Below are 19,899 nucleotides of genomic sequence, written 5' to 3' on the forward strand. Positions count from 1 at the left end.
AGGGCTGCTCTCAATCCATTCTCTGCCCAGCCTGTGTTTGTGCTTGCGTTTGCCCCAATCCATGTCGATATGAGCATCTTCATATATATGACGTCAATATGAGCACCTTCATCTCCCCTTGGACTAACTCCAGCTATGGAGTCCTTCTCTGCATTTCCAGACCAGGTATTACTCCAGTAACTCTCTTCTGAGGCCACTCAAGCTCTCACTGAGGTTTTGTTTACACATGGGCACTCGTGCTGGGTGAAATCCTGCACCCGTCGTATTTGGGGGAAATGCTGCACTTATGATACACAGAGCTGGAGTCACACTTCTCTCCTAACCTACTGCTTCCTGTGTGCTTCAAAAGGTGATGCCAGCAGCACCTGATTCAGAAAATGTTTATTAAAAATAAAATAAAATAACTTTTTGCTTTTTAATGAGATTTAGATGATGCTGAAGGAGGTTGGGAAGGAAAACGAAAGTGTTTCTTTGACTGATAATCCCATGGCCTCTGTTTATTCCCAGCCACACGAGAGTCTGCCTTTGTCCATGCCATCGCGTCGGCAGGGGTGGCCTTTGCTGTAACCCGCTCCTGTGCCGAGGGCACGTCCACGATCTGCGGCTGTGACTCCCACCACAAAGGACCTCCAGGAGATGGCTGGAAATGGGGGGGATGCAGTGAGGATGCCGACTTCGGTGTGCTGGTGTCCCGGGAATTCGCAGATGCCCGAGAGAACCGGCCAGACGCCCGCTCAGCCATGAACAGACACAACAATGAGGCCGGCAGGACGGTGAGTGCTCAGCAGGTCCAGAGCTGGTCACCCATGCCTGCACGGATGGCCCAGTCTGGCTCCCCCGATGTAGTGGGACCATGATAATGCCCAGACAGGAGCTTTCTAGAATTATTTTCCAGGGCACAGCATTTCCACTCTCTCCAAACAGACGGGTGGGGGTTAAGAAGAGCTTCCAGCTTCCAGCACAAACATGTCCCAAGGCAGTGTGTAGAAACCCAAGTCAACTGCTCAAGACCCCAGGCTGACAGTGAAGAGGACTTTCCTCCCAAGCTACTCCTTCCTGTGCACTCCCTGTTGTAACCTTGTCCCACCTAGTGATTTGCTGAACTAGATGATTGGTGTCAGTCCCTTCCAACAGAAATATTCTATTCTATTCTTGCTGTCAGCAGGTACCTGGGCCACTGCTGGCTCTAGGTCATTTGCAAACCCAGCATGCTTTAACTGTGTTACAGCAAGACCTTTCAAACAGTGCTTGAAGCAAACACTAGATATGGCTTTTCCATGCCACAGCAGGCAGAGGTGGAAGGGTAGAAGCTTGACTCTCTAATTCGTGTCAATGACTGATAGTTTCCTGTAAAAAAAACCCAACCAAACTCTAATAATTTTAACAAAAATCAGTGATTATTTTGCTCCACACAGAGGAGGTTTCTGGGGAAGAAAGAGTGTCATGTCCTTAGATCCACAATTTCATTCCCTTTCTAGCACAAACTGTCAGACTCAAGACATAAAATGAAGGGTTGTTAGCAAAGCTAGAACAAGAGGGTCAGTCTACATCCACGTGTTAGAAACTTTGGGATTGGATTAGATTAGATTAGATAGATTAGATTAGATTAGATTAGATTAGATTAGATTAGATTAGATTAGATTAGATTAGATTAGATGGGATTGGATAGATGATTAGAGCAGCTGCCCATCTCAGCCATGCCTTTCTAGAGTGACGTTTCCATCTAGAGATGTTTCTGCCACACACCCAAGCTCCCATGCAACACCCAAGCCTACGCTTTCCAGACCAAGCTCAGATCAGATGTTTAAAACCAGGTAGCAAAGGTGGGTGACAGAAAGCAAACACTGGGTATCGTAAATTGCTGCTGACCGCCTTGTTTTCTCTCCCCTGGACAGACCATCCTGGATCACATGCACCTGAAGTGCAAGTGCCACGGTCTCTCAGGAAGCTGCGAGGTCAAGACCTGCTGGTGGGCCCAGCCTGATTTCCGGGCAATCGGTGACTACCTGAAGGATAAATACGACAGCGCCTCTGAGATGGTGGTTGAAAAGCACCGGGAGTCTCGGGGATGGGTAGAAACCCTTAGGGCCAAGTACGCTCTTTTCAAGCCGCCGACAGAGCGGGATCTGGTCTACTATGAGAACTCCCCCAATTTTTGTGAGCCCAACCCAGAGACAGGCTCCTTTGGGACGAGGGACAGAACATGCAACGTCACCTCCCACGGGATCGATGGCTGCGACCTGCTGTGCTGTGGTCGTGGCCACAACACCAGGACTGAGAAACGGAAGGAGAAGTGTCACTGCATCTTCCACTGGTGCTGCTACGTGAGCTGCCAGGAGTGCATACGCGTCTACGATGTCCACACCTGCAAGTAAACGTAGGTAGGTCTCCAACTGATGGGAGGTTGCTCCAGAGCAGGGCCAAGGCGTCCATCAACCCTGTGATCAGCCCCTACATGGTGGCCTCACACTTCAGAGGATGGCATAAAAAAATCCTAATGCCCTTGGTCAGGCCAGATACCCTCACACAGCCAGCACCAGCACTGCGGAGAAGGCTCACAGCATCTCACCCACACAAGGTGGTCCAAGGCTAGACCTGACACTGCAGACACGTTAGATCACTGATCTGCTGACTTTTCTCAGGCTGTTTGGCGTGACAGACTGTCTGGGGAGAAGCAGGGACAGCACAGGTCCAAGCAAGGCATGGCCACACCGGTCAGTGTGCTGCTAACGCGGCAGGCACAGAGCTTCCAGCTCTGTCCTCCTCTGGAGGTCTGGCCCATGTAGATGCTAATACAGGGTTTCAGGTGGAAAAGAATTTTACACAGCGAAAGCTGAGCAAATAGAGGGGAACCTGCCTGCTGGCATGGCTGTCCTGGTCTCAGCAGATGTGGTGAGGAGGAGGAGGAAAGGAGCCAACTCCTCACACCAGCCAGGCTCCTTCCTTCCTGCTCTGAGGAAATGATGTTGGAGAAACAAACCTGTTTGAGCACACGAACAGAGCCTTACAGCCAGTCTCTCCTTTCACTTCCCCTTTGCCCTCTCTGCTCCCCACAGCCCCAGATCATCTCCTATAATCTACTGGACAGGAGGAAACCAGAGCCCAGAGATGATCCTCTGGCGTTTGGTCCAGGATAAGGGCAGAGCACACATGGTGAGGCTGCCACCTCTTACATGAGGATGCATCGCTACCCCAGCAGCCTCCTTGCCATGCAGCTGCCCAAGAGAGATTTTTAAGGATCTGGGCAGATGCACCCAGTTGATGCACCTATTTACTAAGCATTCCCTAATACAACTTTACATCCCAGAGCAAGCTCAGAGTCTCTCTCTGAGGACGGGGTACCCACCATGAGAGCTGCTACACCCACTTTGAGCATCAGTAATTAATGGGGAGACAGGAGCCAGGGCAAGAAGAAACTTCTGTCCAACCCTTCTCATCAGACTTCCCCCATCAGACAGACCTGATCATCGAATCATGGAATCCTTTTGATTGGAAAGGACCTTTAAGATCATCGGGTCCAACTGTTAACCCAGCACTGCCAAGGCCACCACTAACCCATGGCCCTCAGCACCACATCTCCACAGCTTTTAAATCCCTCCAGGGATGGGGACTCCACCACTGCCCTGGGCAGCCTGTGCCAGTGCTTGACAGCCCTTTCAGGGAAGACATTGTCCCTGATCTCCAATCTAAACCTCCCCTGGCACAACTTGAGGCTGTTTCCTCTCGTCCCATCGCTTGTTACCTGGGAGAAGAGACTAACCACCTCATCCTGCAAAAGACAGGCAAGGGCAGACAGGGAAGGAAGCCCTTTATCCAACAGCACAATCCCAGGCAGACCCTTTCCTTCCCATAGGAGTTCTTGAGTTATCAGCAATTTGTTCATGAGGGGGTCCACATCAAGCACAAAGGCTCCATACCATTAGCAGGGATTTGGGCCCCAGGTGTGGCCACACACATCCCGTGACCCATCTCAGTGCAGAACAATCAGTGTTTGTCCCTCCACCTGCTCCCCAAGCCACATCCCCCTCCTTGACCCCATGCCCCCTCATTTTGGGTTTACGTTTCCATGGCGTATGGACCCTTGAAATTAAAAAAATAAATATTACCTGTGTCTTGGTGGGCTCCTCCATAGATGGTGAGGACCAAGAACCATGTTCCAATACCACTTCTCATGCATCAGTGATTTAACATAGAAATATGTCTAAACCATTAAAGCTCTGTCTTCTACTCCCCTCACTTAGTCCATGGGCAAGAGCAGCACACGGCACTGCACAGAGCAATAAAATGGGTGAAAGACCCCTCACACGGAGCAGAACGTGGCCTCATCACTCAGACCTGTGGCTGGAGAGAATCAGAGCAAACTTCTCAGTCCTTCCTCTGCAGAGCACGATGACGAGCTCGTCGACTCACGCAGCCCGAGAAGCATCAGCTTCCTAAGATGAAAGATCACAGGAGAGCTCTAGGAAACCTCCCCGAGTCAGAAATAAGCCGTCTTCTGATATGCATTCTATTTAAAAGTATGTATTAAATTCTGTGTCTGGAAAGACTCCAAGTACCCGACTTTAAACAAAAATCTCTTTTTTTGTTTGTTTGTTCATTTTTTTTAATCAAGAAAAGGTATTTAATATTAAATAGAACATTTATTGCCTTGTAATTATTTTACAGTAGCCAGGTATTCTAGCACTGAATGGAAGATCTTTTTCCATCAATCTGCTGTATCCAAAGTTTTGTATAAAGTTGTAGAGGTCGATTTTTTTTTATTTTATATTCAGAAAATTTCTCTTTTTATAAGCATTATTTATTATACAATGTATATACTTGAGTTAACTAAGATTATATATTATATAAATATATATATTTGGAGAAAAATATATTTCAACTTGCTTTTTTTTTTGTGGTACATCATTAAAGAGAAGGTAAAAAAACAAAACCATGCCCTTGCCAGCTTGTGTGCTTTGCCTCTGAAGGTCCTTTAAGTCCCGCTGAACGACCTCGACGGGAGTGGTGGTTCGTCATCCAGCTACTTAGGCAGAGGGACAGTCACACGAACGCAAGATGATGATGGTAAAATGTAGTGAATGTCGGAGACTTGACAGCTGAATGCCAAGATTTGTATTTATAGGGTGTCCTCGCAGAGTGCACAACAGGAGAGTGTGGGATTAACAGGTTTCAGACTCCATATTCTCCCTCTGCTCTCATTAAATCACCTTTTGATGGTTTGGACAGACCAAGATCCACATTTTCTCATATGAAAACATCTTCTCCTCTCCATGAATAATTTTGTGGGTATTTCTGCAACATCTCCCATACGTTAACAATGCTTTTAAGTGCTCAAAGTTTTCCACATCCCTGGTCTCAAAATATACCCATCTAAAGGGTAAAAAAAACCCCACAACATTCTATATTCCTACATCGATCCCTAGTTTATACACAAAACAACTACATTTGCCTTCTTGCAGTGCTGCTTGTGCACGAATGATGCCCAGCTCGTTCCACTGCACCACGTTGGAGACAGCACGCTTCTCCCAGTGCTGTCTCCTACTGGGTGGCAGCAGCGACGCCTTCAAACTTACACAAACCCCAACAACGTGTCGTTAACAATCCAGACAGTCAAAAAGTCCGGCCTCGTGGAGTGTATTGAGCTTAAAAGCTTTATGAGTGGAAGTTATCTCCATGTCTGCCCATCATCCCAAGCCTTTCTCCACTGCACTCCATCCCCCCAAACCCCACCCCAACACTTTCATAGAATCATGGAATCGTTTGGGTTGGAAAGGACCTTTAAGAGCATCAAGTCCAACCGTTAACCCAGCACTGCCAAGCCCACCACTAACTCATGGCCCTCGGCACCACATCTCCACGGCTTTTAAATCCCTCCAGGGATGGGGACTCCACCACTGCCCTGGGCAGCCTCTGCCAGTGCTTGACAACCCTTTCAGGGAAGACATTGTCCCTGATCTCCAATCTAAACCTCCCCTGGCGCAACTTGAGGCCGTTTCCTCTCGTCCCATCGCTTGTTCCATGGGACAAGAGACCGACCCCCACCTCGCTACACCCTCCTTTCAGGTAGTTGTAGAGAGTGAGAAGGTCTCCCCTCAGCCTCCTTTTCTCCACACTAAACACCCCCAGGTCCCTCAGCCGCTCCTCATCACACTTGTGCTCCAGACCCTTCACCACCTTCGTTGCCCTTCTCTGGACTCGCTCCAGCACCTCAAGGTCTTTCTTGTCCTGAGGGGCCCAAAACTGCACCCATGATTCCAGGTGCTGCCTCACCAGTGCCGAGTACAGGGGGACGATCCCTGCCCTAGTCCTGCTGGCCACACTAGTGCTTATACAAGCCGGGATGCTCTTGGCCTTATTGGCCACCTGGGCACACTGCTGGCTCATATTCAGCCATTGATCAACACCCCCAGGTCCTTTTCCCCCAGACACTTTCCAGCCACTCCCCCCCCAGGCTGTAGTGGTACGTGGGGTTGTTGTGCCCCAAGTGCAGGACCCGACACTTGGCCTTGTTGAACCTCATACAGTTGACCTCAGCCCACTGATCCAATTTTTTTTTGTATTTGTCTTTGGTTAACAACTCAACTTGTGAGACAGTTACATTTCCAGAAGGTTCAGGAAAAAGCAGCAACAGGGTAAGGAAGGGGATGAAGGACTGTTTACAGCAATATAGTTCTCACTCTAAAGCCACTCTTCGCCCAGGTAGTGTGTCATAGAGAAAATGTGGTGGGAAAGGGGTGCCAGGAGTCATTCTCTTCTGCTACCTGCAGGAAACACCTTGGATGGAGATCTCAGACGAGGTTGGAATGGGGAGGACGTCACACCTAACAGTTTGCCTTTCCAATATGGTCTTCTTCAAGTGTGACACACCTAACTTGCACAGACACATACACACGTGTCCATCTTTGGGGCTTCCTCAGCGCTGCAAGGTCCAGAAAACTCCAGGATGGCCTGAACCACAGGTCTTCTCAGCCAGCTCCTTTAAGACTAGCTGTGGTTGAGCCATCCAGGCTGGGGATGGATTCAGTCCATCCATGCTCAGGTACAAACTGAGCATCCCTCTGGCTATTAGCAGCCTGGGAATAGCTTTGCTATCTTCATGTCCTACATCAGCACTCCATATATACACCTCTGATTAGCACCAAAGACACAGATGTCTCCCACATCATCACAAGTAGTTGTGCTTTTTATTGATTCCATTGAATGTGCAATTAAACCAGATATTTATTCATCAATATAGTTCTGGACAAAGACACAATAAGGTTTACATCATTTACTCTGAAATATAAGTTAATGTGTGCTGCTGTCACTAGGACTAGCAGTGGAAAGAAAGGAACAAATAAATTCACAAGATCGTACACGAAATGAGAGGGAATAATAACCACTGGGACTCGCAATGTCGTCACAACACAACAGCACTGCCAAAGGAAAAGAAACCAGAGCGGAGTGACTAAAATACTCCAGCTGCTGTAAGTACGCACTAAGGACTACAGTACCTTCACCTTTGGGCCTGAAAGAACGTGAAGCACCCTCCTTCCCTGGGCACACCGCTTTGGGTACGAGCTGCTAGCCCTTAGCAGCGTGTCTGGTCAAGTTTAGGAAGCTACACTGACTAAGATCTCATAAATGGCTTAGATTTCACGCCCCACCAAATTGAGGTATGTTCCGTGAACCATATTAAGTGCATGGAGCCAAAGAACCGGAGGGGAGTAGCCTCATGCAGTCGGCATCGACAGCATCTCATTGATGCGAGATGAATATTGGGGAAGGATCACATAGCAAAGTCTGATACGTTCCTTTATTTCAGTGCAAAAACATGACAATACACATCTCATGCATCTGCAGAGCTTGGCTTCCTCTCTGTCTCTAAGGAGGAACTTCAACCTTTGGTAATATGGCAGAAAAATGGCATACAATGAGGCTGGCTAATACCAAAGCTGCCATCTACATTGCTCTCATGAAGAGCCTTCAGGCTGGAATCAGCATCTCTAAAACTGTTGTAGAATTAACAACAAGCTTTGACGCCTTAAATACTGGATTTGGAAGTTTCCTCTACTCTGATCAACGCACTTCCCTGCCTTCTTCCAGTCCCTAATGCCACTAGCCAGTCTCTCTCATTGGGCCACAAAATACCAGCATATAAAAGAAAGCAGGTCTTGGCATCTAGGCAATGCTGGAGCTGAATTATTGTGGGTGCTGTCTTTAGGTTTTAAGCCTGGCTCCATGTTCAATGAGGCAGAGGATGACACAACAAGAAAGCGTTCATCAGATCAGGATAACACAGAGCAGTACTTTAATCTGCCTCCACCACAGACTGTCAGGTTTTATTAGAAATCAGGGTTTCTTTCCTACCGTAGCAACTGGATGCTTGGACACAAGTGAGCGTTAGCTTCAAAACTCACAGGACATTTCCCCCATGCTAAAATGAGAACGCAGCCTCGCCTGCACAGAGACAGAAGCACAGTGTTCTAGAAGACACTTCCACATGACATCAGTATATTAAAGACGAAGAATAAAGATACTGTATTGCACTAAACATGCAGATTCCACATTGGGTTCTTGGAAACAGGGGTGCATTTCACTTTGTCCAGTGTGTTGAACACGGAAGAGTAAAGATCCCAGTGTATATTCTCCAGCTTGGTCACTTTTCCAGCCGTTGATCTTGCATTTGGTCCATCCTCAGTCTAGGGAGGGCAAAAGAAGCCAAATTCCTCAAGAAAGCATGCACGTGTACAAAAGCATCAAGCACACCCTGGAACCCCCTCACAGGTAGCCAGGACACCGCTATGAGTTTCCCCAGCACAGGTACTGCCCTACAGGTATTAGAAAGTCATTTTCTAGGAGATGCCACTGTCAAGATGGGGCTCATCTATTCCCTGTGATACCCACAGGGGAAAGATTAGGACACCCTTCCCTCAGACAGGAGTAATACAAGGAATCGAAGTTCCAGATTTTAGATAAACAATTGGATTTTAACTCTAGCAGGATCTCTTCTGATTTACTTTCATTAAAGAAAGCTAAACCGTGGTCCAGTATCTCATTTAGATTTTAAAGTCACAGGTAAATTAAGGAAAGCAGAGAATTCAGGCATGCAGGTTCTTGAAAAGTCTTCAGGACCTCTCTGCTCCCAAAACAACTGGCATAAAGCTGTAAGGACTGATCTGATATATGGTTCTATAAATACAAGAGGGGCCAACAATGGGATTACACACACTGCACTGCGGTTTCCCCTCAAAGAGATGCTTGTTTATGAGCACAGAAGAGAATTTTAAACAACGTTTTAAAATAAAAGTACTTACGTTCCTTCTTCTCTCAGAAGTGCCAAGAATTTTTTCACCCGATACTCAGGATCCATCTAAACACCAAACAAAAGAGATCTCTGTTAACGTGACGCAATCTCCCAAGTAGCACCATAAGAAAACGAGGCACAAAGATGGCTGGAGATGCGTGTCTGCTTTCCCAGAGATCAGCCTGCTTGTCCAGGAGTTCTGCAGCTGCGAGTGCAGATACAGTCCTGCACCAGGAGAAAAAGCTCATTAGCACAAGCTCAGCGTGCTCACGTAGCTACAAGATGAGCCAGGCTGGAAACACACACCAGCATTTCTATCAGGTACTTGTGTTTTGGTGGCAATCTGTGCTCTAGCTTCATCTGCACAAGCCAGGCCCACTCTGTGTCTGCTTCTACCTCCCCCCTTTCCAGAGCTGGGGCAGCAAATAAAGCAGTCAGGAGCAGAAGGGACTGAAGATGTCCTCAATCTTCCTCTGTCTTCCTTCACCCCACAGCTCCAGCAGCAAAGCACCAGAGGAGAGGAGCTGCGTGGGGTGAGTTGGCACGTAAGGGAAAGCTCAACCACAGCAAAAGGTTTCCAGAAATTGCAGTACCAGCTTGTGCTGTGGCTCCATCAGCCAGGAACATTCCCTAAAGACCAGTCCTGCCTCACCCCCAACACTGAGATAGAGACGACAAGGAAGCAGGAGGAAAGGCTACGAAGGAGACAGAGACTTCGGCAGCCATCAGAAGACACAGCTTCTGTGTAACTGCATCAGTCCTTTGTGCTGATGCATGGGCTCGTTGCACTCCAATGAAAAAGACTAGACAAATTGCCGTGCTTACACCAAGATACAATGAGTTAGGACTGTGATCATTTGGAAATTGGAGACCACTAGCTCTCAGAGTATCTTCGTGTTGATTTGCAACAGTTCATTCAGCCTAGAAACTCCAACTTCTGTTCGTTCTGTAATCTTCATTACAGAATGCTTCATTACAGAGGTGCCATGAAGACAGGCTGAGAGAGTTGGGGATGTTCAGCCTGGAGAAGAGAAGGTTCCAGGGAGACCTTTAGCACCTTCCAGTACCTGAAGGGGCTACAGGAAAGCTGGAGAGGGGCTTTTGACAAGGGCATGGAGTGATAGGACGAGGGGGAACGGTTTTAAACTGAAAGAGGGGAGATTGAGATGAGATATTGGGAACAAATTCTTTGCTGTGAGCGTGGTGAGACCCTGGCCCAGGTTGCCCAGAGAAGCTGTGGCTGCCCCCTCCCTGGCAGTGTTCAAGGCCAGGTTGGATGGGGCTTGGAGCAACCTGGTCTGGTGGAAGGTGTCCCTGCCCGTGGCAGGGGGGATGGAACTAGAGGATCTTTAAGGTCCCTTCCAACCCAAACCAGGCTGTGATTCATCAATACCTTGTATCTTTAACACATTGCTGAAAAATACAGTGGGTTCATTCTGAAAAAATTCAGTAAATGGTACTATGAGGTTGACTAGTTGTAAAATTCCCAGCTCTACCACCCACTTGGTAATAAACAGGCAAGCGCTCTACTAAAACACAAAACTGTGACTTATCCTTGGTGAAACCTTGGGAAACCACGGAAAAGTCATCACAATCAGGAAATAACAACAAAGGACCAACCAGATAGTTCTGTTAAAGACCCACCATGATCTGAGATGGATATATACAAACAAATCTCTTCTTTTCATTCATAGAAAACTTGTACTAATGTCACCAGCTGAAATTCAGACTTGCCAATGCCAGTGTTCTGCTTCCCAAATCAAAGATGCTGCCTCCCCACCCCTGTTCACTTGGACATAAGTGGACAAAGTAAAACACTGTGTCCATAGTCTGTACTGACACACTTTCTACAGACTCTCGGGAGGAACAGCAGTGTCTTGTCCAAAAGACTAAAGCAGGAAGCTGAAAGGCAACAAAGAGGCAAACTTGATCAAAGAGCTTATTAAAAAATGCAGACTCAAACCCAGAAGGTTGTTCTGCCCTGGAAGGAGCAGAAGATGGTGTCAATAGAGTGCACAGAGGAAGCAGGTTCAGGACTCTTGAACAGACCCTCCGGTGTCTGTGAAAGAAGAAATGCTGCTGTCAAACTGGATGAAAGATGTTCTGGAAGAACAGCGCGGAGACTGACTCTGCGACACAGCTCAGACAGGTGGCAAGAAACTGTCTGTTCCTTTCCAGGCAATGCAGGATCCCCAGGGCACGCCTGGGAGTCCTTAGGGAAAAAGGCAACTGCAGAGACTTCATTAATCTTCAGTCAGAGAAGAGGAGAAACTCCACCAAGACGTGCGTGCCCTTGGGTAGTACAGTACTCCTGTAAACTTGTCATGAAATCCAAACTTTTAGTATGTCCAGATACAGCATTTAGTTTAAAATAAAACAGGCAATATTATATGATGACCTTTCAAAATAAGTACCCATGTACGTTAAAATACATTACAGACAAGCAGCTTAGATTAACTTAATAAGCAGAAGTTAGCAAATCAGGAAATACTGGAGGTCAAAAAAGGACTTTCTGGACAGCTGCCTGGCTCAGCCAGGTTCCTGCTCCAAGCAGGAGAGAGACCTTGGGTTTTGGAGTGTTGCCAGCAAGGTCCAAGAGCAACAAGACAGACAGACAAAATAAGCAGAAGGAACCATCCCCTAGCTATGGAAAAAGGCGGCTCAGGTACCCAGCAGCACCCCAGCGTAGGGTCAGGTCAGGGCAGGGTGAAGCTAGCGTGGCACCCGATAGCATGGCGAGGTGGTCCACGTACTGCAGCCAAGGATACTTCAAAACTAAACTCTTCTGGATTCACGTGGCAGGTCATGAGTGTACCCATTCATCAAAGACTTCTTTTGAACAAGAACATAACATCATTCCAGGACACTCAGTGTATACAAGATGACCAAAGTACATGACACTAAATACGAGTTGTTCGACATTAAAGAAGGCCAGGAATAGCAATAAACATAATTTGAGGGAAATTAAGCTGCCAAGAAGTGTGGGTTTACAAGGCTCGTAAACAAGGTAACAAAGCAACTCATGATACCAGAGCAATGCAGTGGTTCACGGTACTCCAAGAAAGGATTTTGATGTTGAGAGACTGGTTCAGCAAGGCTTTAGTCAGAAACAAACTGAAAGTCATTTGAACAGCTTAAGAATACCTATATAGAGCATATATTGTCTTAGTTTATAAGACATAAGACATAAGACTTATATATAGTCATATGTTTATTAGTCTAGTAAAACAAAAAACACTGATTCAGTGACTGCAGAGAAAGAAACAAGGTGCAGATTCTTTGAAAAGAATTCATTCACCGTGGGATCTAATGAGCTGAATTTTGAGAATCTTCATCCAACACTTGGAATCTTTACAGAATTTCAGATTCAAATCTCTTTCTAAAAAGCTGTGGTCCAGCTCAGTGGAAAAAGGAACTAGTCTTGGACTTGTCATTTGGTGAAATTCTGCTTTCCTGTAAAGCTAGCCAAAATTAAGTATCGCTGTGGTCTTTCAATGCACTCAGATATGACTGTTCTCCTATTTAGTGAGAGCCTGTATTGCTTTCCTGTATTTATAGCAGTTCAGCAGATGAAATCATGTGAACATCTCAGACCTTTTAGAACAGAACTTGTCATATTTAGCTTCCATATGCTATTCCATATGCTGTTACAGAATTATCTGAATTGAGTGCAATAAGATAAATCACCTTGCTACCAGCCATCCGTGTATAGTCACAAAGGTGGATTATCAATCATTCACAGCGGCAGTAGCAGCCCTTCATTTTACACTTCTTCAATTTCTCAGAAATGGCACAGAGTCACAGTTCTGCCTGCCTTCTCCCAGCCTGTTTGGTCATGGACTCACCTACAAAGCGGTGGTCTGGTTAAAAAAAAAAAAATGCACCAGACCAGTTTACCTGTCTGCAGCGTGAAGACTCCCTATCTACAGCATCATAGGTGTGCAGCCGTGGGGCGATGCTGTGAACAAGTCCGGGGTAAGAATTTCCACCCATGCTCCACATTCAGAACGGCCCATAATTTACATAACCTTCACCTTGAGTTTTGAAAAGAGCCAACACTTAAGGTCAAAGCAGCAAAAGAAAACGTCCTGTATCAGAAGAAGGAATCCATTGTCAAGGCTAAGTGAAATGGACTGCAAGAGAGCCAGGCAGTCCCTGAAGGCCTGCACCCCTTAAATACATTTAATACATGTGAGCAATGACTTACTGACTTGCCTGTAGGTATGGAATTAAAAGCCAAGGAAGAAGAGGAAAAAGTAATCTAGATAAATGACTTTATTCCCCGAGGTGACATCCAGTCAGAGCACATCCTTAGTGCTGTGCAAGTTTTAACAGAATTGTGAATAGTGAACAGAGGGATACATGACTTATATGCTGCTAAACTACATGCCTCTTAGCTTATGCTCTGCCTCTCCTAGGAAGATCTAAGGACAGTTCACTCAGCTGCACTAAATCCATTTGATGTGAAAAGAGAGTGTGTGCGAGGAGGGGGGAGGACTCCGAAGGGCGCTGAAATGTCAGCGGCGGAGGATTAGGGCTGCACGCTACACCCTCTCATTTTTCCATGCACATACTGTCGAGCACGAGCTTGATGGCTGGCTTGCAGGCATAGATGATGGGTGCGGGGGAGGGTTAAGAGCTACATATTTCTACCCTCTGCAATTATTTTCTTTAAAGTGCTGAAAGTGGAAAATAAAGAGAAGAGCAGCTGAACAGTCTGACAGATTTATCTTCTTCAGGGAAGGAGCACATACACCTGCACAGGCACCTTTTTCTTTAAAAAAAAAAAAATAAATCCTAAGTGATTGCTATCTGCAATCTTAACATGCTGGGTGTAGAGAAGAAATTTCATGAAAGGTGAGTTAATCCAATCCCTCCTGTTGCCAGATGCTCTTCTCTGAAGTGAGCTCTAAACAGCCTATAGGCACTGGGGTTTTCAAAGATCTCTCCACGGACCAAGACCTGGTGATTTCTTTGTTCAGAAAATTTCTTCTCACTGTAGCTCTTTTCTCGATTAAACCAATTCAAAGGCTCCTACCACACAGCTAAAGTACAAGTCTGCAGAGAAGGGGGAACCTCTGAGACTGCTCTATATACCCCAGTCCTTCCTGGATCAGAAACATTCTTACTTGTAATGACATTTCTATCAGCATCAGCAGCTTCTTGATACCGATCCAGACAGGCTTCCCTTTGACATTCTGTGCAATAGTGCTGCGTTCCTTGTCTTTGAAGTTACCCAGGAGCTGGGGAAAAAAAAAAAAGAAAAAAAAACCCACATCAACAACAGGAGACTGTCAGTAGGAATAACGCTACCTAACTCAGGAAAAGGGAATGAGAAGCTAGAAAGCATTTTCTAGCTTAGAAAGAAAAATTGTTGCAGTATATCTAGACAAGGCACAACACTTAAGATTCTTTTATTCCATTATGGTTCTTTTCATAACACCTCTCACTGAACAGTTCATGATTCTCCTTTACAACCCATTCTAGGTTTTCTCCAGATTAGAGTCTAGAAGGAACACAGTGGCACAAACCACAGTAAGTTTTCAAAACTGCTGCAAGAGTGTCTGTGTCTTTGAGGCTTCAGATATTATGAGAGTCTTCCAAGTTTTCACAAAAAATGCACCTGTTAAGTTTATTTTAACAGCCTTCAATATTCACTACAAATTCCACTATGGCACAGAATAAGAAGCCATTAAGGGCACGAAATTATAAAGAACCTATAACCTCTGCAGCACAAAACACCTTCATTTGATGTTGCTCCAATTAACGAGAGCTTGGCACCCTCCAGGCACATTCAGTTTAAGTGCCCCAATTATATTCATTACCCACTTCCACGCCCTCAGAATCTTTCAATCCACTCCACAAACTTTTTCCCTGTTCTGTCATTTTGCCTTAATTTATTGTATGAAAAAGTAATTTAGAGAAGCCTTAGAAGTGTTATGCTACGACATAATGTTAAGTGGGACAGTGTTCCCAAATGCAGAGCTACTGCAAAATCCATTTCCAGCAAATTTTGAGCTTGTTTGTCATGCTTGAACTTTTTCTCACCTCCAAAGCCTCCATCAGCTGTTCGCCCGTTGCAATGTTGGGCACATGGATCGTGGTGCTGAAAGCATTGAGCATTTCCATTTCCTGCAGGACATCTTTGCGACTGGTGGTTCCGATGATTAGAAGCTTGCGACCCTGTCCACACAATGAAAAACAGAAAACGGACGTGTAAAAATACCACTTAAAATAAAATTAATAGAATTAAATCCGTCAGTAATTGAAGCAGTCAACATCAACCATACACGGCTAGGATCAGATTCCCCAAGTCAGAGTAATGCCACCACCAGGGTTCAAAAATTATGGTAGACAGGAGACCCACCTACACTCACAGCTTTGCTACCTTACCTTTCCTTCTAAAGTCATCATTATAAATAGCTGAATCCTCATTAAATTTAAAAGCATGAGCAAACCCCCACTCCCAAGAGCTGAATTACAGATGACTTCTCGTGGTGGGAATAGCCTGTCTTTAGAAATCCTGTGGGTACAGGGAATTCTCTGCCACAGTACAGACAGTTCCAATGGTTTTACAGCTCACGCTTTAAGAGAGGAGGTTGCCATGAGCTCGTAAGACTTCCCACTGCCAGTGTGGTTGTATAAGAGAGTGCAACATCTGGCAGCCTCTGAGCTCAAACCAACAGTGCACACACCAATTCCAAGGGTTTATAAATAACAGAGCAATGAATGGAAAACATCAACTGCCAATAAAAAAAAAAAAAAAAAATCAACTTTCACTAGTTCATCTTACAAATGTTGGTTCAAAGCTATTTGAATTTTACCATGCAGTGTTCAGACACTGATAAATGTTGGCTGATGGAAGAAGCTCTTGGGATTATCAGCTGTGACCAGTCTCTTTCCCAATTCAGTACACAAGGAGCTGGCCAAGTATCCTCCTCATCTGCTGTACAGAAGTTTAGCTGATGCTCACAGACAAAGAGTAAAGTTCTATGTTTCGACTTCGCGACACAAAACTCTGTTCATCATTATAAAAAAAAAAAAAGAAACAAACAAAAACCTAAAAACTATCCCCACAGAGCAGCCAGAATTAATTTCACAAGTGCTTTGCACTCCTTTGACAAAGGATGAAAATCTATTTAAAACTTAATACATCTTTGATGAAGATGATGCATCTTCGCAGCATTTGTTTATTTCTCCCTGAACGCCGTTGCATTCACTGACTCGTGTTTGAGCAGGTGACGCTGCTGCTTTGGGTGATGGATAAGGAGAAAGTACCAGAACTGGTGTCCTGGTTTGGCCTAAACCAGATCAATTTTCCTTTCAGTGATTTTTCCTTTCAGCTCAGTCTCTTCTCAGTACCGGCACTTGCTGAAACTCCCTGCGTGTTTTGCAGACAGCGTCTGCTTCCAGGGCTGACAACGCTCGGAGTTTGCAGTTATTGCTGAGGCACCGGTGGGATGTTATGCAGAAAGGCTCTTGCTGTGCTTATTCCCAGAGAGACCAAGGTCACTGCTAAATTCCTCCCTAATTACGGGTGAAGAGCTGCAGGGGGGTCGCAGCTCCAGGGAGGAGCGGACAGGGCGGGTGACCCAAAATTGACCAACGAGGTATTGCATCCCGTACACATCATCCTCAGTATAAAGCGGGGGGTCACGAGGGTCTCACCCCTTCTGCTATGGCTGGCGTCCCAAGAGGACTCTGTCCATTTTCTCCTACCCTCAATCCCAACTCGTGCATCCCTGAATCCAGTTCCCATCCATTGCTGGGCCCAGTCTGGGCCTTCCCGGAGCCTGCCCTGCAGTGCCGGTGGGGACGTGACCATCATCAGTAGGCTCGATCTTGGTTTTGTACATCTTTGTATATATTTAATTATTTCCATTATTATTATTATTATTATTATACTCTTTTTCATCATTACAGTTTTAACTTTCCAACCCGTCAGTCTCTCTCCCTTTTCTCTTTTCCTTCCCCTTCTGGGTGGGGGGAGAGGGGTTAATAAAGAGCATCTGCCACCGGTTTAATATCCAGTCCAGCTTTAAACCGTGACAACTGGTAACGAACTCAAGTGCTCGCTTCAAGATTGGCTTTAGCCTAAGACAGCACAAGGAAATCATGCCTGGCAGGTTGAAACCAGAGCATGCCCCAGGTGAGGAGCTGCACACAAAGGCATTGTCAGGGAAACACTGTGCTAACCCTTCTGTGAATTAATCGCTGTCTCCATCTCAGGAGGCACCACGCTCACCAGCTCAGTCACTTCTTTAGAGGGGAAGATCCTCAGAAACCTACTGGGCAATTTAATTGGGAAGAGCAGCCAATTCCTGAACTGATGACAGAAACATGAGGTTTAAAACTGCGGTGGAAGCAGGGAATGCTTTATTACTAGACAAAACTTGTCTGCTGGTGGCACACAGCAAGCAGAAAAAGGTCTGAGTGTCTAAAAATGTCTGTAGGCACCCTTGAGAAGGGCATACAACGTCTGCAGAAAGCAGAAAGACAATTATTCTGTAGGCTGCTGCTTCCACTATGTTCTGCATGTCCACAGCTTCACAACTGCACGTTACTTGTTTGCTTTTTCATGGTCATTGTATAGCAAGGCCAGGAAAATATTTTATCATTTTACAAGCTTGAGGCAAATCTGAGCAATTCAGTAAGATCTTGCATGCAAAGACAAAAAACCAGTGCACTCAGTGAGAGTAATGAATGGCATTTGATGCTCACTCCTACAAGGAGCATAAGTTGAGGAATTCAGAAAGCCCCATCAGGTGCTCATTTTCAGCTAAAGCACTTAATAGATTAACAAGAATAAATGATGCTCAGCAACCGAAAAGCTTTTTACCTACATGAAGACAAAATTTCAGTGGTTTTCATCTTTGGAAGAGGCTGGTAAAACAGTTTAAACACAGGCTTGGAAGCTGTGTGAAATGAGTCACAGAATCATCATAGGATGGTTTGGGTTGGAAGGGACCTTAAAGACCATCCAGTTCCAACCCTCCTGCCACGGGCAGGGACACCTTCCACCAGACCAGGTTGCTCCAAGCCCCATCCAACCTGGCCTTGAACACTGCCAGGGAGGGGGCAGCCACAGCTTCTCTGGGCAGCCTGGGCCAGGGTCTCACCACCCTCACAGCAAAGAATTGCTTCCTAATATCCAATCTAAATCTCCCCTCTTTCAGTTTAAAACCGTTCCCCCTTGTCCTATCACTCCAGGCCCTTGTAAAAAGCCCCTCTCCAGCTTTCCTGTAGCCCCTTCAGGCACTGGACAGTGCTAGAAGGTCTCCCCGGAGCCTTCTCTTCTCCAGGCTGAACAGCCCCAGCTCTCTCAGCCTGTCTCCGTAGCAGAGGGGCTCCAGCCCTCTGAGCATCTTCGTGGCCCTCAGGAGATGAGTTCAAGAGTCCCCCAGGAACACTTGAACCATCACCTGCTCGTGAACCACAAAAGTGTGGTACAAACACCTCTGACATTTGCTCTGAAGTTACCACCCAAGGACAAGGTTAAAAGGTGCCTTCAACTCGCCAAGATACACTTGGGATAAGAGCTCATGTGACAGCAGAACTGCTGCTTGCTTAAAATCTTCAGAAGGCCAAAGACAGGGATTATCAGCAGATCTCATGGAGGAAATTTCACCTCAATTCTGCTTTACTTTGCTTTCGTGGTTCTTCTGCATTTCCTCAACACACTGTCCTCAGTGAGTTTTTGTTCAATTCACAAATAACGCTGATATATCTGACGTTACATATGCTGTAACTCAGTAAAAAGTATAAGCCCTGGAAGGAGAATTTCTGCTGACTTATTCACAAAAGTGTAACAAGTCACATCCATGTTGTTAGGCACCATCAAATAGTTTTCTCGCTCTACAGGTAAGGTAGCAGGGTACAAAGGAAGCCAAAGACGAACGCTTGAACAGAACTGAGACCTCCAAAACACGCACCAAGCCCCTCTTGCATGCACTGCTGTACCACCGAGACTCATCTGCTTTATAAGCTATAGCAATTATTTTTAAAAAAATTGTTTATTACTGTATGTAACACTCAAAATCCAGAACAGCTCGGGTAAGGGACTGTTAATAACAGTTTCCCCATGAACTATGAGTATTTTAGGGGGAAAAAACCACTCAACTGCAGCCAGCAAGGCAGTATCTGTTCCCAAAATACAGCTAACAGCATGTGTACAGTACCTGGCACAGCAGATAAGGCATCAATCAAGGGAACAACAACTTGCAGACGAACTGCTTGAAGGATGCTACCTGAGCAACTTCTACATTGATGAAGTCCATGCTTGACTATAATAAAAATGGAGTCTAGCTTGGGGTTTCATCAGAGACTAAAAGGTCTCACCAGGAAAGTGAGACTGATAAGCAGAAGGCTGTGCTGATACCCCAGCAGGCCGTGCTGCCATTCAGCGAGACCTGGACAGGCTGGAGAGCTGGGCAGAGAGGGACCTCATGAAGTTCAACAAAGGCAAGTGCAGGGTCCTGCACCTCGGGAGGAATAACCCCACGCACCAGCACAGGCTGGAGGTGACCTGCTGGAAAGCAGCTCTGCGGACAAGGACCTGGGAATTCTGGTGGACAAATTCACCATGAGCCAACAATGTGCCCTTGGGGCCAGGA

The 19,899-nt window shown here is 46.1% G+C and overlaps 2 protein-coding genes across 2 annotated transcripts in view; one reads left to right on the forward strand and one right to left on the reverse strand.

Annotated features, from left to right (window-relative positions):
- WNT3 (Wnt family member 3) overlaps window positions 1-2,375 on the forward strand; it is a 48,799-nt gene extending 46,424 nt beyond the window's left edge. The window contains exons 3-4 of the mRNA XM_068418695.1: window positions 508-773; window positions 1,896-2,375. Coding sequence (XP_068274796.1) covers window positions 508-773; window positions 1,896-2,375 — 746 coding nt within the window. The remainder of the gene's footprint in view (window positions 1-507; window positions 774-1,895) is intronic.
- A 4,787-nt stretch (window positions 2,376-7,162) lies between these two features.
- Window positions 7,163-19,899, reverse strand: part of NSF (N-ethylmaleimide sensitive factor, vesicle fusing ATPase) — an 84,734-nt gene continuing 71,997 nt past the window's right edge. Inside the window, exons 18-21 of the mRNA XM_068418540.1 lie at window positions 15,335-15,469; window positions 14,416-14,529; window positions 9,297-9,352; window positions 7,163-8,681 (exon numbers count right to left, since the gene is read on the reverse strand). Coding sequence (XP_068274641.1) covers window positions 8,639-8,681; window positions 9,297-9,352; window positions 14,416-14,529; window positions 15,335-15,469 — 348 coding nt within the window. The 3' untranslated portion in view covers window positions 7,163-8,638. The remainder of the gene's footprint in view (window positions 8,682-9,296; window positions 9,353-14,415; window positions 14,530-15,334; window positions 15,470-19,899) is intronic.

This window comes from Nyctibius grandis, chromosome 26 (assembly GCF_013368605.1).
Source record: "Nyctibius grandis isolate bNycGra1 chromosome 26, bNycGra1.pri, whole genome shotgun sequence".
In the NCBI taxonomy this organism is placed as follows: domain Eukaryota; kingdom Metazoa; phylum Chordata; class Aves; order Nyctibiiformes; family Nyctibiidae; genus Nyctibius; species Nyctibius grandis.